The 19,173-nt window shown below is 40.2% G+C and overlaps 1 protein-coding gene across 1 annotated transcript in view; it reads right to left on the reverse strand.

Moving 5' to 3' along the window:
* LOC100767606 (ATP-binding cassette sub-family A member 13) overlaps positions 1 to 19,173 on the reverse strand; it is a 406,786-nt gene that overhangs the window by 270,045 nt on the left and 117,568 nt on the right. The window contains exons 28-31 of the mRNA XM_035452975.1: positions 10,579 to 10,692; positions 7,118 to 7,208; positions 4,753 to 4,929; positions 2,740 to 3,046 (exon numbers count right to left, since the gene is read on the reverse strand). Of these exons, the coding sequence (XP_035308866.1) occupies positions 2,740 to 3,046; positions 4,753 to 4,929; positions 7,118 to 7,208; positions 10,579 to 10,692 (689 nt within the window). The remainder of the gene's footprint in view (positions 1 to 2,739; positions 3,047 to 4,752; positions 4,930 to 7,117; positions 7,209 to 10,578; positions 10,693 to 19,173) is intronic.

A 19,173-nucleotide genomic window follows, 5' to 3' on the forward strand; every position in this document is an offset into this window, starting at 1 on the left:
CCTTATTGCATTGTAGAGTTCCCTGAACTGTTGGTGCCCCCAGAGTAGCGAGTTTTTTCACCTGTTCATCTCACTGACTCACCCCCCAAACTTTCAGACTGACAAATAGCACATAAATGTCACTGAATACATTAATAAATTAATGAATATGTAACTTGTTCAGTGTGCAGCAGGGAACTACTGGAAATAATTGAACAAATGTGCTTTAGGATTTTTACTTGGGTGACTGAGTTCTTGAAAGATCTCAGACTGCCTCAGTCACCGCGGGCACACTGAGTCTCCAACAACAGGTATCTTGGAACTAAATATAAAGGAAGGATCTACCACAAAGAGAAGTCTCCATGATTTCAGACTTTCAAAGAGGGAAAATAACTTCTTAGCTGCTTCAAGCAAGTAAAATGAAGAGGTCTGGGGAACCACAAAGTGGTATCCCGGAGAGCAGGTGGAGGGAAGTAACTTCATGGCATCAGAGTCACACTCAAAGCATTGCTAACTCCAGCTCTCATTCACAAGAAGTGATCACCAGTAGGTAGAGAGGACATGCCTTCACCATGCTCACTCAGTGCTTCCTCCCCAGCTTTTCTCACAGTGCTAAATAGAAATTCAGGCTACCTCTAGCTTTCCATGAACACATTTATTAGTGTGTCCATTATTCTTCCCAGGGAATTCTCGGGTCAAGGTGGACAGTGTCACCCTGTGGCTTATCCTGTGAACCAGACTGGAAGGACTGTATGCCTTACCACCCACATACACACAGCCCCCAATTGTATACATGGTGTTCATAACATGTTCTGGAAATTGAAGGATACTGTTGTTTAGGTTTGTTTGTTTCTGTTAGGATTTTTGTTTTTGTTTTGCTTTTTTTGATGTTCACCTTATTTCCTACATTTTTAGCAATAAATTTAAACGGAGCATCTGTGCATGACACGTAGTCAATGACAGATTCTTGGTTTCAGCTCTTGCTTCCAACAAAAAATACTTTAGAAGCATTTTTGTAATATTGAAAATGTTTAAAATAAAAACTAACATTGCTTTGGTAGGATAGAAAAGCTTTCATTTTACAAAAAAAAAAGAAAGAAAGAAAGAAAGAAAGAAAGAAAGAAAAAGAAATTTTCTTGTCTTACCAGCCATTTGCCTAGTATGTCAAATGGGACCTTGGTCTCTCTCTGTGTCCCTGACCTTTGCTCTCTCTACCACACTAAGATGCCCTAAAACACACTTAATCAAGCTGCCTTCTGGTCCTATCCAGCCTTCATCCTGCCACCATAAGGCATGCATCTCATAAAACCACCATCATCAACAATGTACTGATAAGTTATAATAGATGAGGCATATGGCTAAGAAGAAAGGAGGAGACAAAAAATCAAGTGCCTTGTTCTCACAGAGAAGCCACCAATCAGCTGGAGATAAGGTCTGACTTCAGAGGTCAGTTGTACATCAGCCATTATGTGCAGAATCGTTGAAAGACAAGTATCTGATCTGTTCTCAGAACTAGCCTCCCATGCAATTATCCCTTTAATGACCTTATGCTCACTACTCAATTCCTTCTGTGCTTAAAAGGGAGTCTCTGAGAGTCCCAGGGGATGCAGAGGACAGGAAGAGCAAACAACCCACACCTGTTTCTACCCAGGGTCAGATGTGGGAGCTGGTGCTTGTGAGAGCAGCCTCCATCACAGGGAAGCAAGCACAACTGTCCCTGCAGCCTGCAATAGTGTCACTCCACCTCTCAGGCACACTTTGTGGTATGACTAAACTCAGGTGTGTTAGTGAATGTTTGAGTTTACCAAGCTTTGGCAAACCACAGTCTGTGCTCTATCTGCTGAGCACTCTCTGCCTGGCTTAGCTAATGCCACCCACCTTCTCCTCTGAGTTGCCTAGCCAGCTGATTCAGCCTTTAACAGTAGTCTTCCTGCTACTACAGCTTATTTGCCAAATTACCCAATTTAACTTTCACACATACCAAGATTGCTAACAGTATACCCAAGACAGAGGGCTTGTGTTGACTCTTTACCACCCTAAATAGTACAAAGCACCCAGCCTATCTTTCAAGGATTTCAGCCAAAGAAAGAATTGCCTTCCTCTGCTCCCCCCAACAAAAAAAAGACAGTACAGCTGAGAACCAAACATGCACAGTCCTCCTGACTAGTGTTCATCAAATTTATTCTAACTTCATTGAAAGCTATAGATGTTCAATAGTCAGATTTAACACTATAATTGGTTACATTAAGGAGTCTCTGAGTTTCTATAGGGCTTTATTTCCAGGGATATAAGAGTCAACAAATACACACACACACACACACACACACACACACACACACACACACACACACACACACACACACACTTCATCCCTACATTACTTGGTGTACCTAATGCAATGCTTACATATCCCTCCACTTCTATGGACTCATAGCTCAGGACACAAAACTAATTCATGTTTTGCTTGGGGAACTTCCTGGAATTTTCTGTTTCAGAGACTTTCATTCTGTGGGTAGAATCAATTGAAACAGAGAGTAGACTATATCTCAACTGCTACATTCTGCCTAAATAAATCAAGTATATTAAAAAAAAGAATCTCAAGAAATTAAAAACAAGAATGTATATTTTTAAAATTACACTTTGAAACAGCAGTAGAGAAACTCAAAGAATTTTTTTCTATTTATTCTGTTTTCTAAGTGCAGAATTCCTCTCCTGGTAGGCAGACACTGGAGAAAAAGTTGGCTGACCACGGTTACTCACAAGTCACTGGTGTGGCATGGGTACGGAGCTGCCTGCGCCTGTGTAGTTGGCTCCAAGGATTCCTGTCCTGTCTGTACTGCAATGATGGCTCTCTCAATTATGTCTTGCAGTGGGACAAAGATGTAGTTATATTTGAATCCATCAGCTGGTAGACTCTGAGGATGAAACTTCCAGGAAGGATTTTTTATCATGTCTGTTCTCATGCTGTATAAAATGTTGGTCCGGATTGTATATGTAACATGGGGTGGCAATTTGCGATGTGCTGATCTGATGTGTCTGTGTCCCAAGGAACTGTTGAATATGACACCTAATAGCAGGAAAGAAAAAATGTGTCATACAAATCATAGATATGACACACAGGATGGGCAGGACCTGAGATTCTGCACAACCTTCCACTCCTGCAGTAGGTAAATGCAACCCCAGGAGGCAATTAAACACAATACTCTATTCTATAGGCAATTGAAGCAAGACCCTGTAATTCACAGTTCAAGGTACCTTTCCAATTTTAAAAAAGACAATATTGTGGCATCACCAATAAAAGACTTTATTCATTTCACATTTTGAATAGCCTTGAAAAATTACTCAAAGCTGATCAGATAACCAAGCATTCTCTCCCTGGGGCCACAAGTCCAGCTGGCTACACAGAATCTCTATCTTTAGGTACTTATGACTTGTAGTTTAAATGTAAAATGCTGTTCTGTGCTACATAGATTCTCTGTATTTAATGCAGAAAGATTATTATAAGAGGAATTGTGTTTCCTCAAAATGCAAACTCCTAGAGGTCAGAACGTGCTCATCCTAGGAGAGAGCATTGTGTGTTTGGGGGGGGGGGGTTTAATGCACATATGTCTGTGTGAGTGTGTGTAGTTAATACACACGTATGTGTGTGCATGTGCATGCATATGGATGCCAAAGGAAGACCTCAGGTGTCCTTTCCCACCATCCCCTCCCTAATCCTTGAGACAGGGTCTCTCACTGAGCCTGAAGCTCTACTGACAGCCACAAAGCCCCAGTGATTCTGTCCCTGCAATCACAGCACTGGCCTTCACTCTTATGTATATAGTCACAGCTGTTTTTGTTTTTTAGCATGGGTGCTGTGAACTTGAACATTAAGCTGCACAAAAAAAATCATCTCTTCTACACTGAGCTACCTCTCCATCTCCCTACTCATGAAGTTGGTACCTTGAAAGTGGTTGTCATATTAAAACGATGCTTTCAGAGTAGGCCTTAATTCACCAAGATCGTAGCCTTTGAAAAGGGTAAATTTGGCAAATATATGAATAGATTATATAAAGATATTTCAAAAGTAACCATTAGCAACCATTAGCCAATGCATGCCCACAGAAGACACTTTCCTAACAGCCATCAAAGGAAACCAATGGGCACCTTGATTTTAGATTTCTAGTCTACAGAACTATAATGTAACAAGTTTTGGTTGGGTCCCCCAGGCAGAACTTGGGAGTATTTTGTTACAGTATCCCTAGCAAACTCACCTCAAACCTCAATGAACTCTGTGGAGCTGGAGATATGTTCTAGCAGTAGCATATGTACCAGGTTTGCACAAGGTTCTGGCTTAAGTAATAATCCAGTCTTTGCTCAAAAAGAACATCACACTTGTGCTGAATAAATGTACAACTGATAATAGAATCCAACTGGCCATTGTCATTTTTCTTTTCTACTTCAGAGCATCAAGATAATGTGAGAAAAATAAAAGTGCTAGAGGGAATTTGAGTACACTGCTTCTCATGTGAGATTTCACCATAAAATGAAGGCAAAGAAGTAAAAACAGATATAGCATGTAGTGGTGCCCTAGGGACTGTGATTAGTTGCCTGTCCTTACAGCATGGGGAACATCTTTCCACAAGCTCAGTTCATATATGTCAGCTGCATTTTATACTTTATCTAGAAAAAAAATTTTCCTGAATCAAGTTAAGATGCTCTTAGGAGATGAGACAAAATAACCACCTATTGGAGCTGGTGCCTTGGTGAGCACATTTTCTGCCAAATACTTACTGGCCAAGAAACTATTCTGCTGCATTAGTTCATGTGCCTTCGTCTCCAGGGTGTCAACAGCCTCCACTGCCTGGAATCGGTCCAACACCACACAGGAAGAGAGATTAGCCAAGATACCACCCAAGAACTGGAAGCGTCCAGCCCCCACATGATTAAACATCTTGTCCAGTGTCTGTCCTGGCAACAGAAAACAAATTAGGACAAATCAACTTCTCTCTCCAGTGCTCCAGTGCTATTTATACAGTGGGTCTCCCACAAGTGCACATAAAAATGAAGGTGTGTCATTAAAAACTATAGCTCAAAAGAGTTCAGTTCATACACAAAATTAAGTATTTGCCTATAGTAAACTCAATTTGTATGTATGTGTTTATATATGCATATATATGTATATCATATATATTCTTTGTAATGCTGATGGATCAAATGGGGAAAATCAAGTAAATTGTTGATTTTCATGAAGGCCTTTACCTAATCAATAGGTGAATTTTTGATGGATTCATAATATGTTGGCTCTATTGGGCAAAGGTGAAAAGTAGGAGGAGGGGTCTTTGCAGAAGTAGGTCACCAGGGTGTGTCCTTTGTTCTGATTTTTTCCTGCATGACCTCTCTTCTACTTCCTACTGTCATGATTTAAGGCATTGTGCCACACCCCTCCCAGCGTGATGAGCTGATACCTCTGAAACTCCAAGCCAAAACAAACAAACAAAAAGTGTTCCTCTGGTAGGCTGTTTACATCAAGCATATTGTCACAACAAGCAAATTTTGATAATTTTTTAACTCTAAAGATAAAATGACATTTTTTTAAATGAAAGTAAAAGTATTGCAAGAATGATGACAATAAACTTCCCTTAAGGACAATATCTCCTGAGCAAATTGGGAGCATGGGGGAGGAGAGAGGGAGCTAGCAGAAAGAGAAGGGGACAAGAGGAGGAGAGAGGAGGGCATGATGGAGCAGGAAGGTTGAGTCAGGGAAAGAATAGAGCAGAGCAAGATAAGAGATCCCGTAATAGAAGGAGCCACTATAGGTTTAAAGAGAAATCTGGCACTAAGGAAATTCCAGAGATCTACAAGGAAGACACCAACTAACAATCTAAGCAATAATGGAGAGGCTACTTTAAATTCCCTTCCCCTATAACTAGATTGATGACTACCTTATATACCATCCTAGAGCCTTCATCCAGTAGCTGATGGAAACAGAAGCAGACACTCACAACTAATGAAAGATACTTAATATTCATAGAGATAAGACAGAATAACCAAAATTAAAGAGAAAAAATAAGATCAACAAATGACAAACTGTATAGTTAAGAGCAGGGAGTTAAAACATAATTGGGCACAATTATGTTGAAAATAGACTTTCAATAAAAAAGGTAGAAACTAAGCAAAAATATATAAACAGAAAGTATAACAACTGAAATAAATTCATGAGAGATGAAACCTAGCTAGAGAAAAGCAGCATGAAAAACATCACAAAGTAAAGCAGACTGGTCCAATGAAAACACAAGTGGAAAATCTTACATCATGAAATTTGTTTTTCATACAAATTTACTAAATAAAATCATGGGAGTGACCTAGGCATCCTACATGTGTGACAGTTGTGTATGTAGTTTAGTCTACTTGAGGAACTCTTAGAAGTGGGAACAGGGGCTGTCCCTAATGCTTTGGCTGACTTTTGGGAACCTATTCCTCACACTGGGTTACCTAAACCAGCCTTAATACAAGGGGAGGAGCTTAGTCCTACCTCAACTTGCTTTGTCATCCTTTGTTAATACCCATGGGAGACCTTCCCATTTCTGAACAGAAACAGAGGAGGAGTGAATTGGAAGGTAGGGGGCAGAGGGGAGGTGGGGAGAGAGAATAGGAGGGGGGAAGGGAAACTTGTTCGGGATGTAAAATAAAAAAAATAATTTTAGTTAATAAAGAAATGTATCTTCAGGCTGGTATGTAGTAGCTACTAGAATTTTACAAATAGATTTGGGTTCCATCCATAAACTACCCCCTTTAACGATGTACAAAGCTTCCCAAATCAGAAATTCTTGTGTCCCAAAAGTAAGAGATATTCAGCCTATCCTTACCACTTTTGCAAATAGCACCTTCACCAGTTATTTTTCAATAAATCTAAGTGTTATACCTAATGAAATGCTTTCCTTTCTCTAGCCTTCCTGCTGTAACCAGAGAACTTCAGGTGTGAACAAATTTTGTGGTATATCTGCTTTGAGCCCTCATGTTACAGATAGTGAAACAGAAAAGGGGAGAGTACAGGTAAATTTGGTAACGTTGCCAGCAACAATATGACCAATGGGGTAGAATCCAAGCACTTCAGCCATGGACAGGTGTATCCCATCCAAACGATCAGCACCATTACCATATGTGTGAAGATCTTCAGTAAGTTTGTCCATGTCAATATTCAACTGGCTCTCTACAAAATTTCTTATGAATTTGTTTCTCAGGGCATCCTAAAGGAAAGTAAGGAAATTTAACAGAAATGATTGCATCACACTTTCTCACTTATTAAACTTATTCAAACTTTTATGACACAAGAAAAAGAAACATAAAATGGATCCACCTAAAAGAAGTTTTAAGACATGTTCTGGTTATTTTTTTTTGTCAACTTGACACAAGCTAGACTAATTTGAAAAGAGGGAGCCTCAGTTGAGAAAATGTCCACATCAGATTGGTCTGTGGGCAAGTCTCTGTGGCATTTTCTTGACTAATGACTGTTGTGAGAGGGTCCCAGCTCACAGTCTGTAGTGCCACCCTGGGGCTGGTGGTCCTCAATTGTAGAAAAAAGCAGGCTGAGTAAAACCATGAGGAGCAAGCCAGTAAGCAGAGTTCCTCCATAACTTGTGCTTCAGTTCCTGTTTCCAGGTTCCTGCCTTAAGTTCCTGCCTTGACTTCCTTCCATGATGAACCATAATTTGAAAGTTTAAGTGAATAACCCTTTCTTCCCCAAGTTGCTCTTGTTCATGATATTTTATAACAACAATAAGAACCCTAAGGCAAGACATGTTAATAAGTAACAAGTCACCATTTGATATAATCTTGAACTTTGAAAAAACAAAGATAATGATAATAAAAATTATAATTGCAATGCTGCTTCAATACTAAAAATTATTGGGCAATTTTTTCTAATGAAGCCACTGGGTTATCCTTTCTTCCCCATGATTCCTCCTCTCCATCACATTTGTGCAGGCCAGTTGTCTGCAGAGAGGTAGTGGTACACAGAAGGACCTCAGCCTTTCCCAGCCCCTCTCTCCAGCTGATATGCAAAGCTATGCCTTCAAAAGCAGCTTGTGCCTTGTTCTTCCCTCATTGTTTAAGCACTGCCTCATCTGTCAATGGTTTTGCTGTGGCAAGCTCTTAAAAATCAATCTAACTTAATAAAATTCTGCATTTTCATTTTTGCAAATGGGAATATGTATACTCAAGACACATTGCCGTGCCCAACAACCAGCAGGAAAACTACAGATGCAATGAGTCTTCATGCCAGAATTAAGACATGGGAGTTATTAAAAATTTGCTAGTTCTGGAAGGGGGAGATGGCTCAGGAGTTAAAGGTTCTTGATGCCACACTTGATGACATGAGTTCAATTCTATGAACCCACATGGTGCAGTGAATATATGCACGCACATACATACCTTAAAAAGTAAAAAAAAAAAAAAAGGGGGGGGGACTTTATAGTTCATTGGCAGATAGTGATAGTTATCTATGCTTTAGTCTCAAACCACAACAAGTTAGGCCTTCTAGTGTGATTTGTATCTTCTGCACTTAACCCCTTCCCTACTCAACCCTGCCTTGTCCTTAGTGCTTTCATCTAGCAACCTAGTCAGGTCTATGGAGACAAGACTGCATTATGAAGTCTGGTCGCTTGCTCTTTCTTAAATCTTGTCTGTCTTCCTTCACTGGGTATTAGCTATTTGCCAGACAGTGTGCAGGGTATTTTATTACACATTAGTTCATTTAATCTCACAGAATTCCCTGGGGGAAATTACCACTGCCTTTTACTGGAAGGAAAATAAACTATAGAACAGATGGGGCATCACCCAAAAGCAGTAAGGACTCCACCTAGTGGCAGAATCAGGCTTGGACTTCTCTACAAACAGCTTTCCACCAGCAACATCCCAAATCTTAGAATAGGAACCTATGACTACCCAGCCTGAGTAAGGTAAAATGCCAAGTAAGGCTGAGTACATGACTTCAATTTCTGACATTTCTTCTTGGTGAACAGTACTCAACTAATTGCAGAGTTCTTGGGGCATCGGGCTCCTCTTCATGTTCTAGTGGCACCCTGTCCATTGTGGCATTGGGGATAATAAGACAGGATGCTGGTATTTGTGGCTACAACAGAGGCCTTATAAAAACTAACCTTTTATCTGGTCCATTGCAAAAACACTTGATAGGAGCTTTGTTAACAAAGGGAGCCATGGACAAACAAATTAAAATAGGATAGTATTACAGCACTAGGTGCGGTGTTGGTGAAGCTGCAGGGCTGCCTGGAGTCTGGAGCCTTGCCTCCTCACAAGCCTCCTTCCTTTATGCCTGATGTGCACTGTCCTCACATGCACTCTCCTCTATTCCTTGTCTCTATTCCTCTTCTTTTGCTTTAGCAGCTGTTTCTTGTGGTGAAGTTTCTTTCCTTTCAAACTAACAGTTCTTTATGCTGTGAAAGTTTCATACATGTATACAATGTCTACTAATCATTTCCATCCACCACCACCTCATCCAACTCCTCTACTATCCCCTAACCTATCTCTCTCCCAATTTCGTATTCTTCTACATTGTTTTGTTAGAGTTAATTCCCTGCGTCCAGTTAGTAATCCCATGTGGCCATGGTATGTGGCTACCCACTGGAGCATGAGTAACCTACCAACAGCCACATGCCCAAGGGATAGACACTCTCTGCACTTGGAGAAATTGAACTACACAGAAGCTTTTCATTCCTGGCCAACCCCCCAGTTAAGCTCACTTACACTCAAAGACACTATCATTTCCTTGTTCACAAGGAAGATGCCCAAGGGATAGGCCTGTTAGTGACTAGGTCACAACCACATGACTGGGGAGTAGGATCATACCTACCCATTGTGAATCCTAAGCCCACGATGTGAACTGTTTATCCAGTGGGTGATATGTACCAACCATGAATAAAATGTGGGCAAATTCTCTCATCTTGCCAGATTTTCAAGTTATGATTTCACAAATGCCCAAAAGTTACTAGGTAATCTGCCTGATCTATCATTTTACAAGTAATGGTTCTTGGACTCTGAAGAAATGACTCTAGTTTAAGCCATAATTGGTCAATATTCAAGTCTTTTTATTTTTATTTGCATATATTAATTATAAATAATACTGGGTTTCATCATGACATCTCCACATACATACATACATAATAAATTTTATTATATTCATGCCCTATTACCCTCTCTCATTCCCCTTCCACTCCTGTTGAGCTCCTCTTTCCTAGCTAGTTGCTTCTGTTTTTATCTAATGTTATGATTTTACTTTTTATTTCTGTTTTGGGTGACCCATACAGTAGTAAGAAGTGATAGAATAATAAACTTCTAAATGAAAAGAATGTAAACTATTTTAAAGGCATTAAAGTTAATAAAAATTTCAAATATCAGTATTTAGTAAATTATTGACTTTATATAGTGCTAATTTGCATGGGGAAACACTAAAAATTCATAAAGATTTTTAAATGCATGCAATCTGTTGACAGTCAACTGGGGAACCCATGCATGCTTCAAACTAGTTGGATTTTTATAAGGGCACCCCAATATCTCAGCCAAATTACAGCAGGTGGTTCACAGCCTTTGGTCACTACATACCTGCAACTGGTTGAACATTTGGCCATTTCCACTTCCCTGGAAAAGGCTGGACATCTTCAGAAGTGTTTCTGATAATGTTTTTATCTTATCCACAAAGTAAAAAGTATAATTAGCCTGCAATGTGGAGCACATGAAGATATGTCTTTAATTGTTGTATCAAGATAGTTCTTCAGTCCTCTATCAGCTAGAACAAGGTAGCAAACATCCTATAATCATCACAGGATCAGAGCTTTGTAGGAAAGTGTTCAATGCCCTCTAAGGAGCCCTGGTTCTCAGTCCTGTCTCCTTACTCACTACTGTAATCCCAGGATTAGTTTCACTGGTATACAGAGCACTCTTCATACTTACTGACTAAGCAAAATACATTTGCACATATCTCCACCTTCTCTGAAATATGTGCTCAACTAATAGCTATAGGTTTGTTTTCCAAGACTAGTAGAGATTAAATGTTATTCTTTTATTGCTGTTGGCAGAGTAAATTCATACACAATTTTTCAAAAATAATTTGATGTTATAAAATTATGCACAGTCACAAACACATAAAAATGTTCATAACTTTTCCTCTCAGGATAAAAAAATCTGTCTAGAGAAATAACTTAAATAAATGTAAAGTTGTATCCAAAACGATGATAGTTGCAACAATTATTTCTAATACTGAAAATGGTCTTCCACAATATCAAAAAAGCAACAAGGAAGGAGAGCTTGAGAACCTTGTCATTTCTCTCAAGGGTCACTGGGAACCTCTTTTGGCAGCATGGGAAATACAGAACATTCACTACAGCTAACAGAGGAAGCCTCAAACACTTAATTTCAGTATTCAGGAAAAGCACAGGCAGAGAGTGTTGTAAGCACTACGTTAATTAATATATTGCTGCTTTAGCAGTAGACAGAATGCATACCAAATGCTCAGCATACTGTTAAAAAAATCACACAGGCATTGAAGAGGGTGAACACATTATAAATGCAAATAATTTAGTGAATTATAAAAACTCTTAACTCTGATATATGGAATGCCTGAAGACACATATAAATCCATATGAGTATGTAAATATACATAGATATAGATAGTAATATCAGATTTAATAAATCAAGATATCTTATCTTACATATGCACCTCCTGACCTTTCAAAAGCCCAAGAATTTACTTCAAATCAATTTCAAAGAACAAATTACTTAGCTATGTACTACTAATTTTTATCAAAATTCATGCAAATGTTTCTGAAATTTAAAACATTATCATTCACCATATTAAGTTTTAAGAATGTGTTACATAAATTTCTTCATAGAAAATTGGAATACTATTAGCTATCAAAATGTATTGGATATAGCCAAAGTTCACATCCAAATACATTTGTTATTAAACTGAAAAGTAAAAGTTATGCATTTAACACAATAGTAAAGTAATAAGAAAATCGGGTGATATTCTTGCTTCTCTCCAGCTCACTAGCCTTTACAGTGTACTAAAACCTTTTCTAATTTGAGAGAAATCAAGGTGGAGTATTTCAATAGATGAGAGGGGTTGGAGGGAGGAAACAAAAGGGGGAAATGATATATTAAAATTTCAACAAATAAATAATTTTAAAATATGTAAGTAAAGAACTTAAAACAGCATATCTAAGGAAAAAAGAGTAAAAAGACTAGTCAAGACAAATGTAAAACATAAATGATTTACAGAAACAAGAATGAGAGGTTCCTCTGCATAAATAATACAATGTGTAATCTCTGGGAAGCCCAATTCTCAGTCATTTAATATTTGCTGAATTATTGGGATTCCTCTAAGTCATTTAATGCAGCAGTAAATACTGAATCCCAGTTTGCTTTCTGTTGCTGTGGTTAACACCAGACCAAAAGCTACCTGGAGAGGAAAAGATTTATTTGGCTTATAGGTAACAGTCCATCTTTGAGGGAGCCTGGCAGGACCTGAAGTAGAGACCACAGAAGAACACTTCCTGAATTGCTTGCTCAGTTACCTTTCTTATAGAGTTCAGGCCCACCTGTGTAAGAATGGCACCATCCACAGGGCTGGGTCCTCTTATATCAATCAGCAATTAAGATAATGCTCCACAGGCAAGGCCACAGGCCAGTCTGATCTAAGAAATTCCTCAGTTGAGGTTCCCTTTTCCTGGGTGACTCTGGGTTGTGTCAAATCAACAACTGAAACTAATGATTTATTGGTAAAGATAAAATAATCTTAAAATTCAGGATTAATTCCTATACAATAACATGAGCAACACTATCAACATACATACTGGTGTAGGTGTTTGTTTTTATGCTCTGATAAGATATATGTTAGAAACAAAATGAAAAGTTACCAAGAAGCTATAGAAAATCCTCATCCACAAACCACATGTTAGCTGTATTGATGGGAAGGGTCTAAAACCAGTGACCAATCTGATGAGGTTCCCTATCACCAAGAGCATGATCTTTCAATGTTATGAGTTAAAATTATACACACAATAATAATAAAACAGAGACACAGAAAGATGCTTAGTTGGGGAGAGGCTACCTTAAACGCCCTCCCCTGATTATGAGATTGATGACTGACCTATATACCTTCATCCAGCAGCTGGTGGAAGTAGAAGCAGACACCCATAACTAATCACCGATCTGAACTGGAATCCAGATGCAGAGAAGGACCAGTGAAGAGCACAGAGGTCCAGACCAGGCTGGTGAAACATACAGAAACAGCTGGCCTGAACAACAGGGAGCTCTTGCTCCCCAGTCTAATAGCTGGATTACCAGCATGGGACTGATCCAGACCCCAGGAACATGGGTTTCTATGAGGAAACCTCAGAAATCTATGGGACCTCCTGTAGTAGTTCAAATACTTATCCCTAGCATAGGTGTGGACTTTGGGAGCCTATTCCATATAGAGGAATACTCCCTGAGCCAAGACACACGAGGGTGGGCCTAGGCCCTATCCCAAAGGATACGAAAGACTCTGATGACACCCTATGGAAGGCCTCACCCTCCAGGGGAGCAGAAAAGATATGTGACAGATAAGGTTTTAGTTGGGGGGTGAGGAGTAGGGGAGGACGGTGGGAAAAGGGAATTGGGATTGTCATGTAAAACATTCCTGTTTCTAATTCAAAAAAAAGTTGGAAAAAAAAAAAAAAGATGCTCAGTTGGAAAAATCCTTGCCTCACAAGCATAAAGACCTAAGTTTTGATTCCCCAGAACCCATGTCAACAGCTGGGTGCGGGGACACACACCTGAAATCCCAGCACTTGTGGGCAGAGACATAAGGATACGTGGGGGTAAGTTGGTCAGCCTAACTAGCCAAATGGTGCAATAAGACCCTCGTTCAAACATGAGTTTGTTTGCAGGACATAGAGAAATCAGACTAACAGGAAGCATTATTCCTGCTGTTAGGTTTCTGTGTTGGAAGTTGCTGGACAGGCTTCTGGGGAATCAAATACACCAACATATCCATTGCTGGATGATGCGCGTTGTGATCCCAACCTGCTGAGCAAAATGTGCCCACTGCTATAATACTAGCACTATTGTGGGGTTAACCAAATGCTTTCTGATCAGATTTGAGGCTCAGTCCACAGGAGGGAGTTCAGGTTTAGTACAGTAAATCTAGTCCAAAGACAATGAACATGAAGGTGATAGGCACTACTGGAGAACCTGCTGTTGTTATTTTGCTAAATGTCCATGCTATGAAATTGACTTCTAAATGCTTGTGTTTATACACAGAGAATTTGTGGTACACAGCCTTGGTCAGCAAAGCTACTTACAGCAATTACTGTAGAGTCACATCTTGTAAAAGTGCTGAGAGTAAGTGTCTGTGAGTGCTCACCCCTAAATGGAACCACATCAACACCCTGCCCTCCAGAGAGGCACGGGAAACATCATGGGAGAGGAAGTGGAAAGCATGGGAGAGCTGGAGGATGGAGATGAGAGCTGTGAAGTGCTGTCTACTGGACATTACTGGGCTGCTGCACACAAGAACTCAGAGTAGCAGCAGACAGCTTAGCGAAGATATCTGCATAAGATCTGCGCAAGGTCAAATCAGCCAAAACTCTAACAAGGATGAGTGACAGGTTCATAACACCATGACCCTGGCTTAGGGAGCATTGGAAGTTGGTGATGTCTAGAGGAGAAGCAGTCATTCTTCTCTGGGTTCATAGACACTGGTTCATAGACACGGATCTGTACTCATGATGGAGGGACATGATTTTTTAATTTAACAGTAATGAAAAAAGTCTATCTGTTCCATAGCAACTGTTCTTGAAACTAAACTTCAACCTTTCCCCAGGATGCCAATATGTAGTCGAACTGCCTCTTGTGAGGCAGAGTGGCAGGAAGCCACAGCCACTAGTGAGCATGTGACTGTGAGGATGAACAGCCAGTATGTGGGGCAATGCTAAGCTGTGGTACCCATTAAGCCAAGTGAAATAGCAGTGCGTTCCAATTCTATGCACACTCTTGCAGTCATAAAACAGATAATAATTATTGGAGGGGAAGATGCTTACGCAAAAATGAGCTTCCTACAAGACTCCGAGTGGTACAATGTCAACACTCTTGTAGCCTGGCCTGAATGTGAGTTGTAACTCACATAACCAACACAGGACTCTGTACAAAGAGGTACACCCAAAAAACATGGTAGATTCTTTTCCAAGATTAGAACCCTAAAATCAATGTGTTTAAAATAGAGAATTCTACAAAAGGTTAAATAATCTGCAGGAATGCAAGAAAAAAGAAACAAAAAACACAACAGCCAAACAAGAGTAATTTAGATGTCACTCAATCTGATCAACAGCATTTAAAAGGAACAAAGAACAGCACCAACAGAAAGTTGTGACCCATATGCTACCAGGGAATATTAGTCAGTAATAAAATGAGTGAATTACTACAAATGAAATTTTAGGGATTTGTGTTAAATTAAAATAAGTCAATCCCTAGTGCTTACATACTACATTATTCCATCTCTTTAACAATTTAGAAGTAACAAAATGCAATACAGTACTCCAGTGGTACAATCAGTTATCATGCAGTACTTATACAAAATGCAATATAGATTAGGGGTTTTCTGTCCTGGGACTTGGAGGAAAGTGGGTTGGACATGATATGGACAGGTATAAAAGGACAATGCCAGGGGCCCTGCAGTGATGGAATCATTATGTCTCTGACCTGAGGTAGGTACATGAACTTACACAGTGATGACTCCCCAAAACTAAATACCCATATGTAGAAACACACACAGTTGGAAGGGAAACTGGGAGAATTTTGTAAAATATTGAATCTCAGCAATATCAAGAAGTGAGGAATTCAGTAAAGAGGCACAGCACCCCCCTGTTACTCCTAACAGTGCATGTAAACACACAGTGAGCTCAAAGACAAAGCTTAGTTTTTTAAAACATTCAGAAGCCCAGTTGAAATTGCCTATTGAACAAAAAAGGATTCTAAAAGGAGAGAGGTGGCGGGGGTGGGGGAACTAATTTGAGAAGGAAGTATGAAAGGAAGAAAATAAAAAGGGTTGGAAGAGAGAGAGAGAGAGAGAGAGAGAGAGAGAGAGAGAGAGAGGGAGGGAGAGGGAGAGGGAGAGGGAGAGGGAGAGGGAGAGAGAGAGGGGGGGGGAAGGAAGGGAAGAACTGCCTGCAAGGAAATGAAATGTAACAAATAAGTCTAATGCTTCAGTTAAGTTGACATGTCAGCCAATTTTTCTTGTAGTTATTCTTTTAATATAGATGGGAAATTACAAGGTGACTGGGTCATAGCATAAGATATAAACTCTGAGCTTATATTTTTATTTGCTATTTCTAATATTTTCCTATTTATGTCTCCTCCTTCTTGGGCAACTTCTCTTACCATTGCAAGGAGAGTGAGGAATTTTAATAATATAAAATTGGAGTAATTCAGAGTAAGTGAAAGTAGCTTTTTCCCTTCACTGCCAAAAAGGAGCATCCCCCAATTTCTACTCAGCCTTCACTTCATATTAGGAAAAGCCAGTATCCTGTCCATTATGGGCTAAATGGAGGAACAGATAGACAGGTGAACACATTAAATGAATGATGGATCTGGAAGGGTTGATGGTAGGGAAATACAGGAGACTCAACCTAAGAAAGCATTGGGGTAACCAGGATGATCAATAATGCTGGCCTGTTTTCTTCAATAGAATGAAATGAATGATGCATGGTCACCCACAAGGCTGGAGTGAATATTGCCTGACAATCTGGTCATCTTTTTGCTATTCTATAGAGCCAGCCTTCCTGAATCCCCCAATATCCTGGGCAATTTGGGGGCCCTTATCCTGTACTTAGTCTCTCAGTGAATAGAACCCATCTTTACAAAAGAGGTCCCATATACTTTGCAACCCCTGTCAATAGAATCTATCCCTATGCTTATTACAAATCCTTCCCCCTGCTGGGCGATGGTGGCACATGACTTTAATCCCTGCACTTGGGAAGCAGAGGCAGTCAGATCTCTGTGAGTTTGAGGCCAGACTGGTTTACAAAAGCACACAGAGAAACCCTGTCTCAAAAACAAAACCAAACAAAAAAATCCTTCCTCCTTAGGCAGTGCCCTGAAGTCTGTTTATCACCCAGTATAACTTATTCTTTTTTATTAATTTTTATTTAAGTTAAAAACATTCCTATTTAACCAGGCTTTGGTGGCGTACGCCTTTAATCCCAGCACTCGGGAGGCAGAGGCGGGTGGATCTCTGTGAGTTCGAGGCCAGCCTGATCTCCAGAGCGAGTGCCAGGATAGGCTCCAAAGCTACGCAGAGAAACCCTGTCTCGAAAAATCAAAAAAAAAAAAAAAAAAAAAAAAAAAAAAAAAAAACAAAAACAAAACATTCCTATTTTACAAACCAATCCCAGTTCCTTCTCCCTCCTGTCCTCCTACTCCCCTCACCAAACCCCCCATCCCATCCCTATCCACTCCCCAGGGAGAGTGTGGCCTCCTATGGAGAATCATCAAAGTCTGTCACATTATTTGGGGGAGAGCCTAGGTCTTTTTTCATGTATCTAGGCTGAGAGAGTATCCCTTCATAGGGAATGGTTTCCCAAACCCCATTTGTGCACTAGAGATAAACACTGGTTCCACTGCCAGAGGCCCCATAGACTGCCCAGGCCTCGCAAGTAATGGTCACATTCAGGGGGCCTGGTTTGGTCCTATGCTGGTTCCACAGCTGTCAGACTGGGGTCCATGAGCTCACATTTGGTCAGGTCAGCTGTTTATGTGTGTTTCCCAGCATGGTCTTGACCCCTTTGCTTATCACTCTTTCCTCTCTACAACTGGATTCCAGGAGTTCAGATCAATGCTTAGCTGTGAATCTCTGCTTCTTCTTCCATCAGCTACTGGGTGAAGGCTCTATGATGGCATTTAAGGTAGTCATCAATCTCATTATAGGGGAAGGGCATTTAAGGTTGCCTCTCCACTATTACTTAGATTCTTAGTTGGGGTCATCCTTGTCGATCTCTGGACAATTCCCTAGTGCCAGATTTCTCTTTAAACCTTTAATGGTTCCCTCTGTTAATGTATCTCTTTTCTTGCTCTCCTCTGTTCTTCCCAACTCCACCTTTTTGATTCCTCATCCATCTCCTCCCCCTCCTCTTTTTCCTACCTCCCCCCCTCCCCTGTGCTCCCAATTTGTTTAAGAGATCTTGTCCTTTTCCCCTTTTCCAGGGGTCCATGTATGTCTCTCTTAGGATCCTCCTTGTTTCCTAGCTTCTCTGGAGTTGTGGATTGTAGGCTGGTTATCCTTTGTAGAACTCATTCTTATTGTAAAGGTTACAGGTGCTTTGCTACTTTGCTAGGCAATTTCCTCTAGTAGCTATGCAGAAAGCTTTGTTATGCTATGTCACATGGGAACTTTTTCCAAAGTTTTATTGTACTTTCCAAAGTTTTAATGTATAAGGAGAATAAACCATGTGATCAAACTCTGGATGTTTTCACCCAGTACCTATAAAAATGGTGCTGAACCAAGCAAGTTTCCTTATTTCTCTGTCATGGATCATCTCCTTGAGGGTTGTGAGGCCTGTGGGGTCCCTAACAGGAGGAAAGTCAGTGGTCCCACCAACAAAACAGGTCTGAACTTTGGTCTTCCCAGACAGAGGGCATGGCTTGACATGCTCTCCTTCAATGAGGCCTGAATGACCAGATAACTCCAAGAAGACTGTTGATTCGAAGGTCATGAGTTTGAGTCCTGGTTCAGCCACTGACTGGTAAAAATCTTAAGCCAATCCTCTATGTGATGGAGATGACTTATTTGGATAGTGGACAGAACGTAAATCCATCTCTCATAATGGGTGACATGGCTGGTGGTTGGTTGGTTCCACACTCCCATTTCATAGCCATTAAAATTAACTTGTAGAATTTGATCTAAAGGTAAAATGCTGGATGTCCACATACATCTAAGATCTGCAAAGAAGCACTGCCGAATCATCTCTAAGGGCTTGTAAATTTTCTAGTCTCACAGAACAAGAACATCCTTAGGCCTTCAGCTACTGCTTCCTTAGAGGCCTGGTGTTTTACAGGGGTTTGTGTTTCACAAGTCTATTCATAACATGTAATTACTTTTTCCCTGGGCAGCACTGCTGAGTTTCAATAAATGACTCCATGTTGAACATTTTCACCACCCAAAAC

This window comes from Cricetulus griseus (genome assembly GCF_003668045.3).
Source record: "Cricetulus griseus strain 17A/GY chromosome 1 unlocalized genomic scaffold, alternate assembly CriGri-PICRH-1.0 chr1_1, whole genome shotgun sequence".
In the NCBI taxonomy this organism is placed as follows: domain Eukaryota; kingdom Metazoa; phylum Chordata; class Mammalia; order Rodentia; family Cricetidae; genus Cricetulus; species Cricetulus griseus.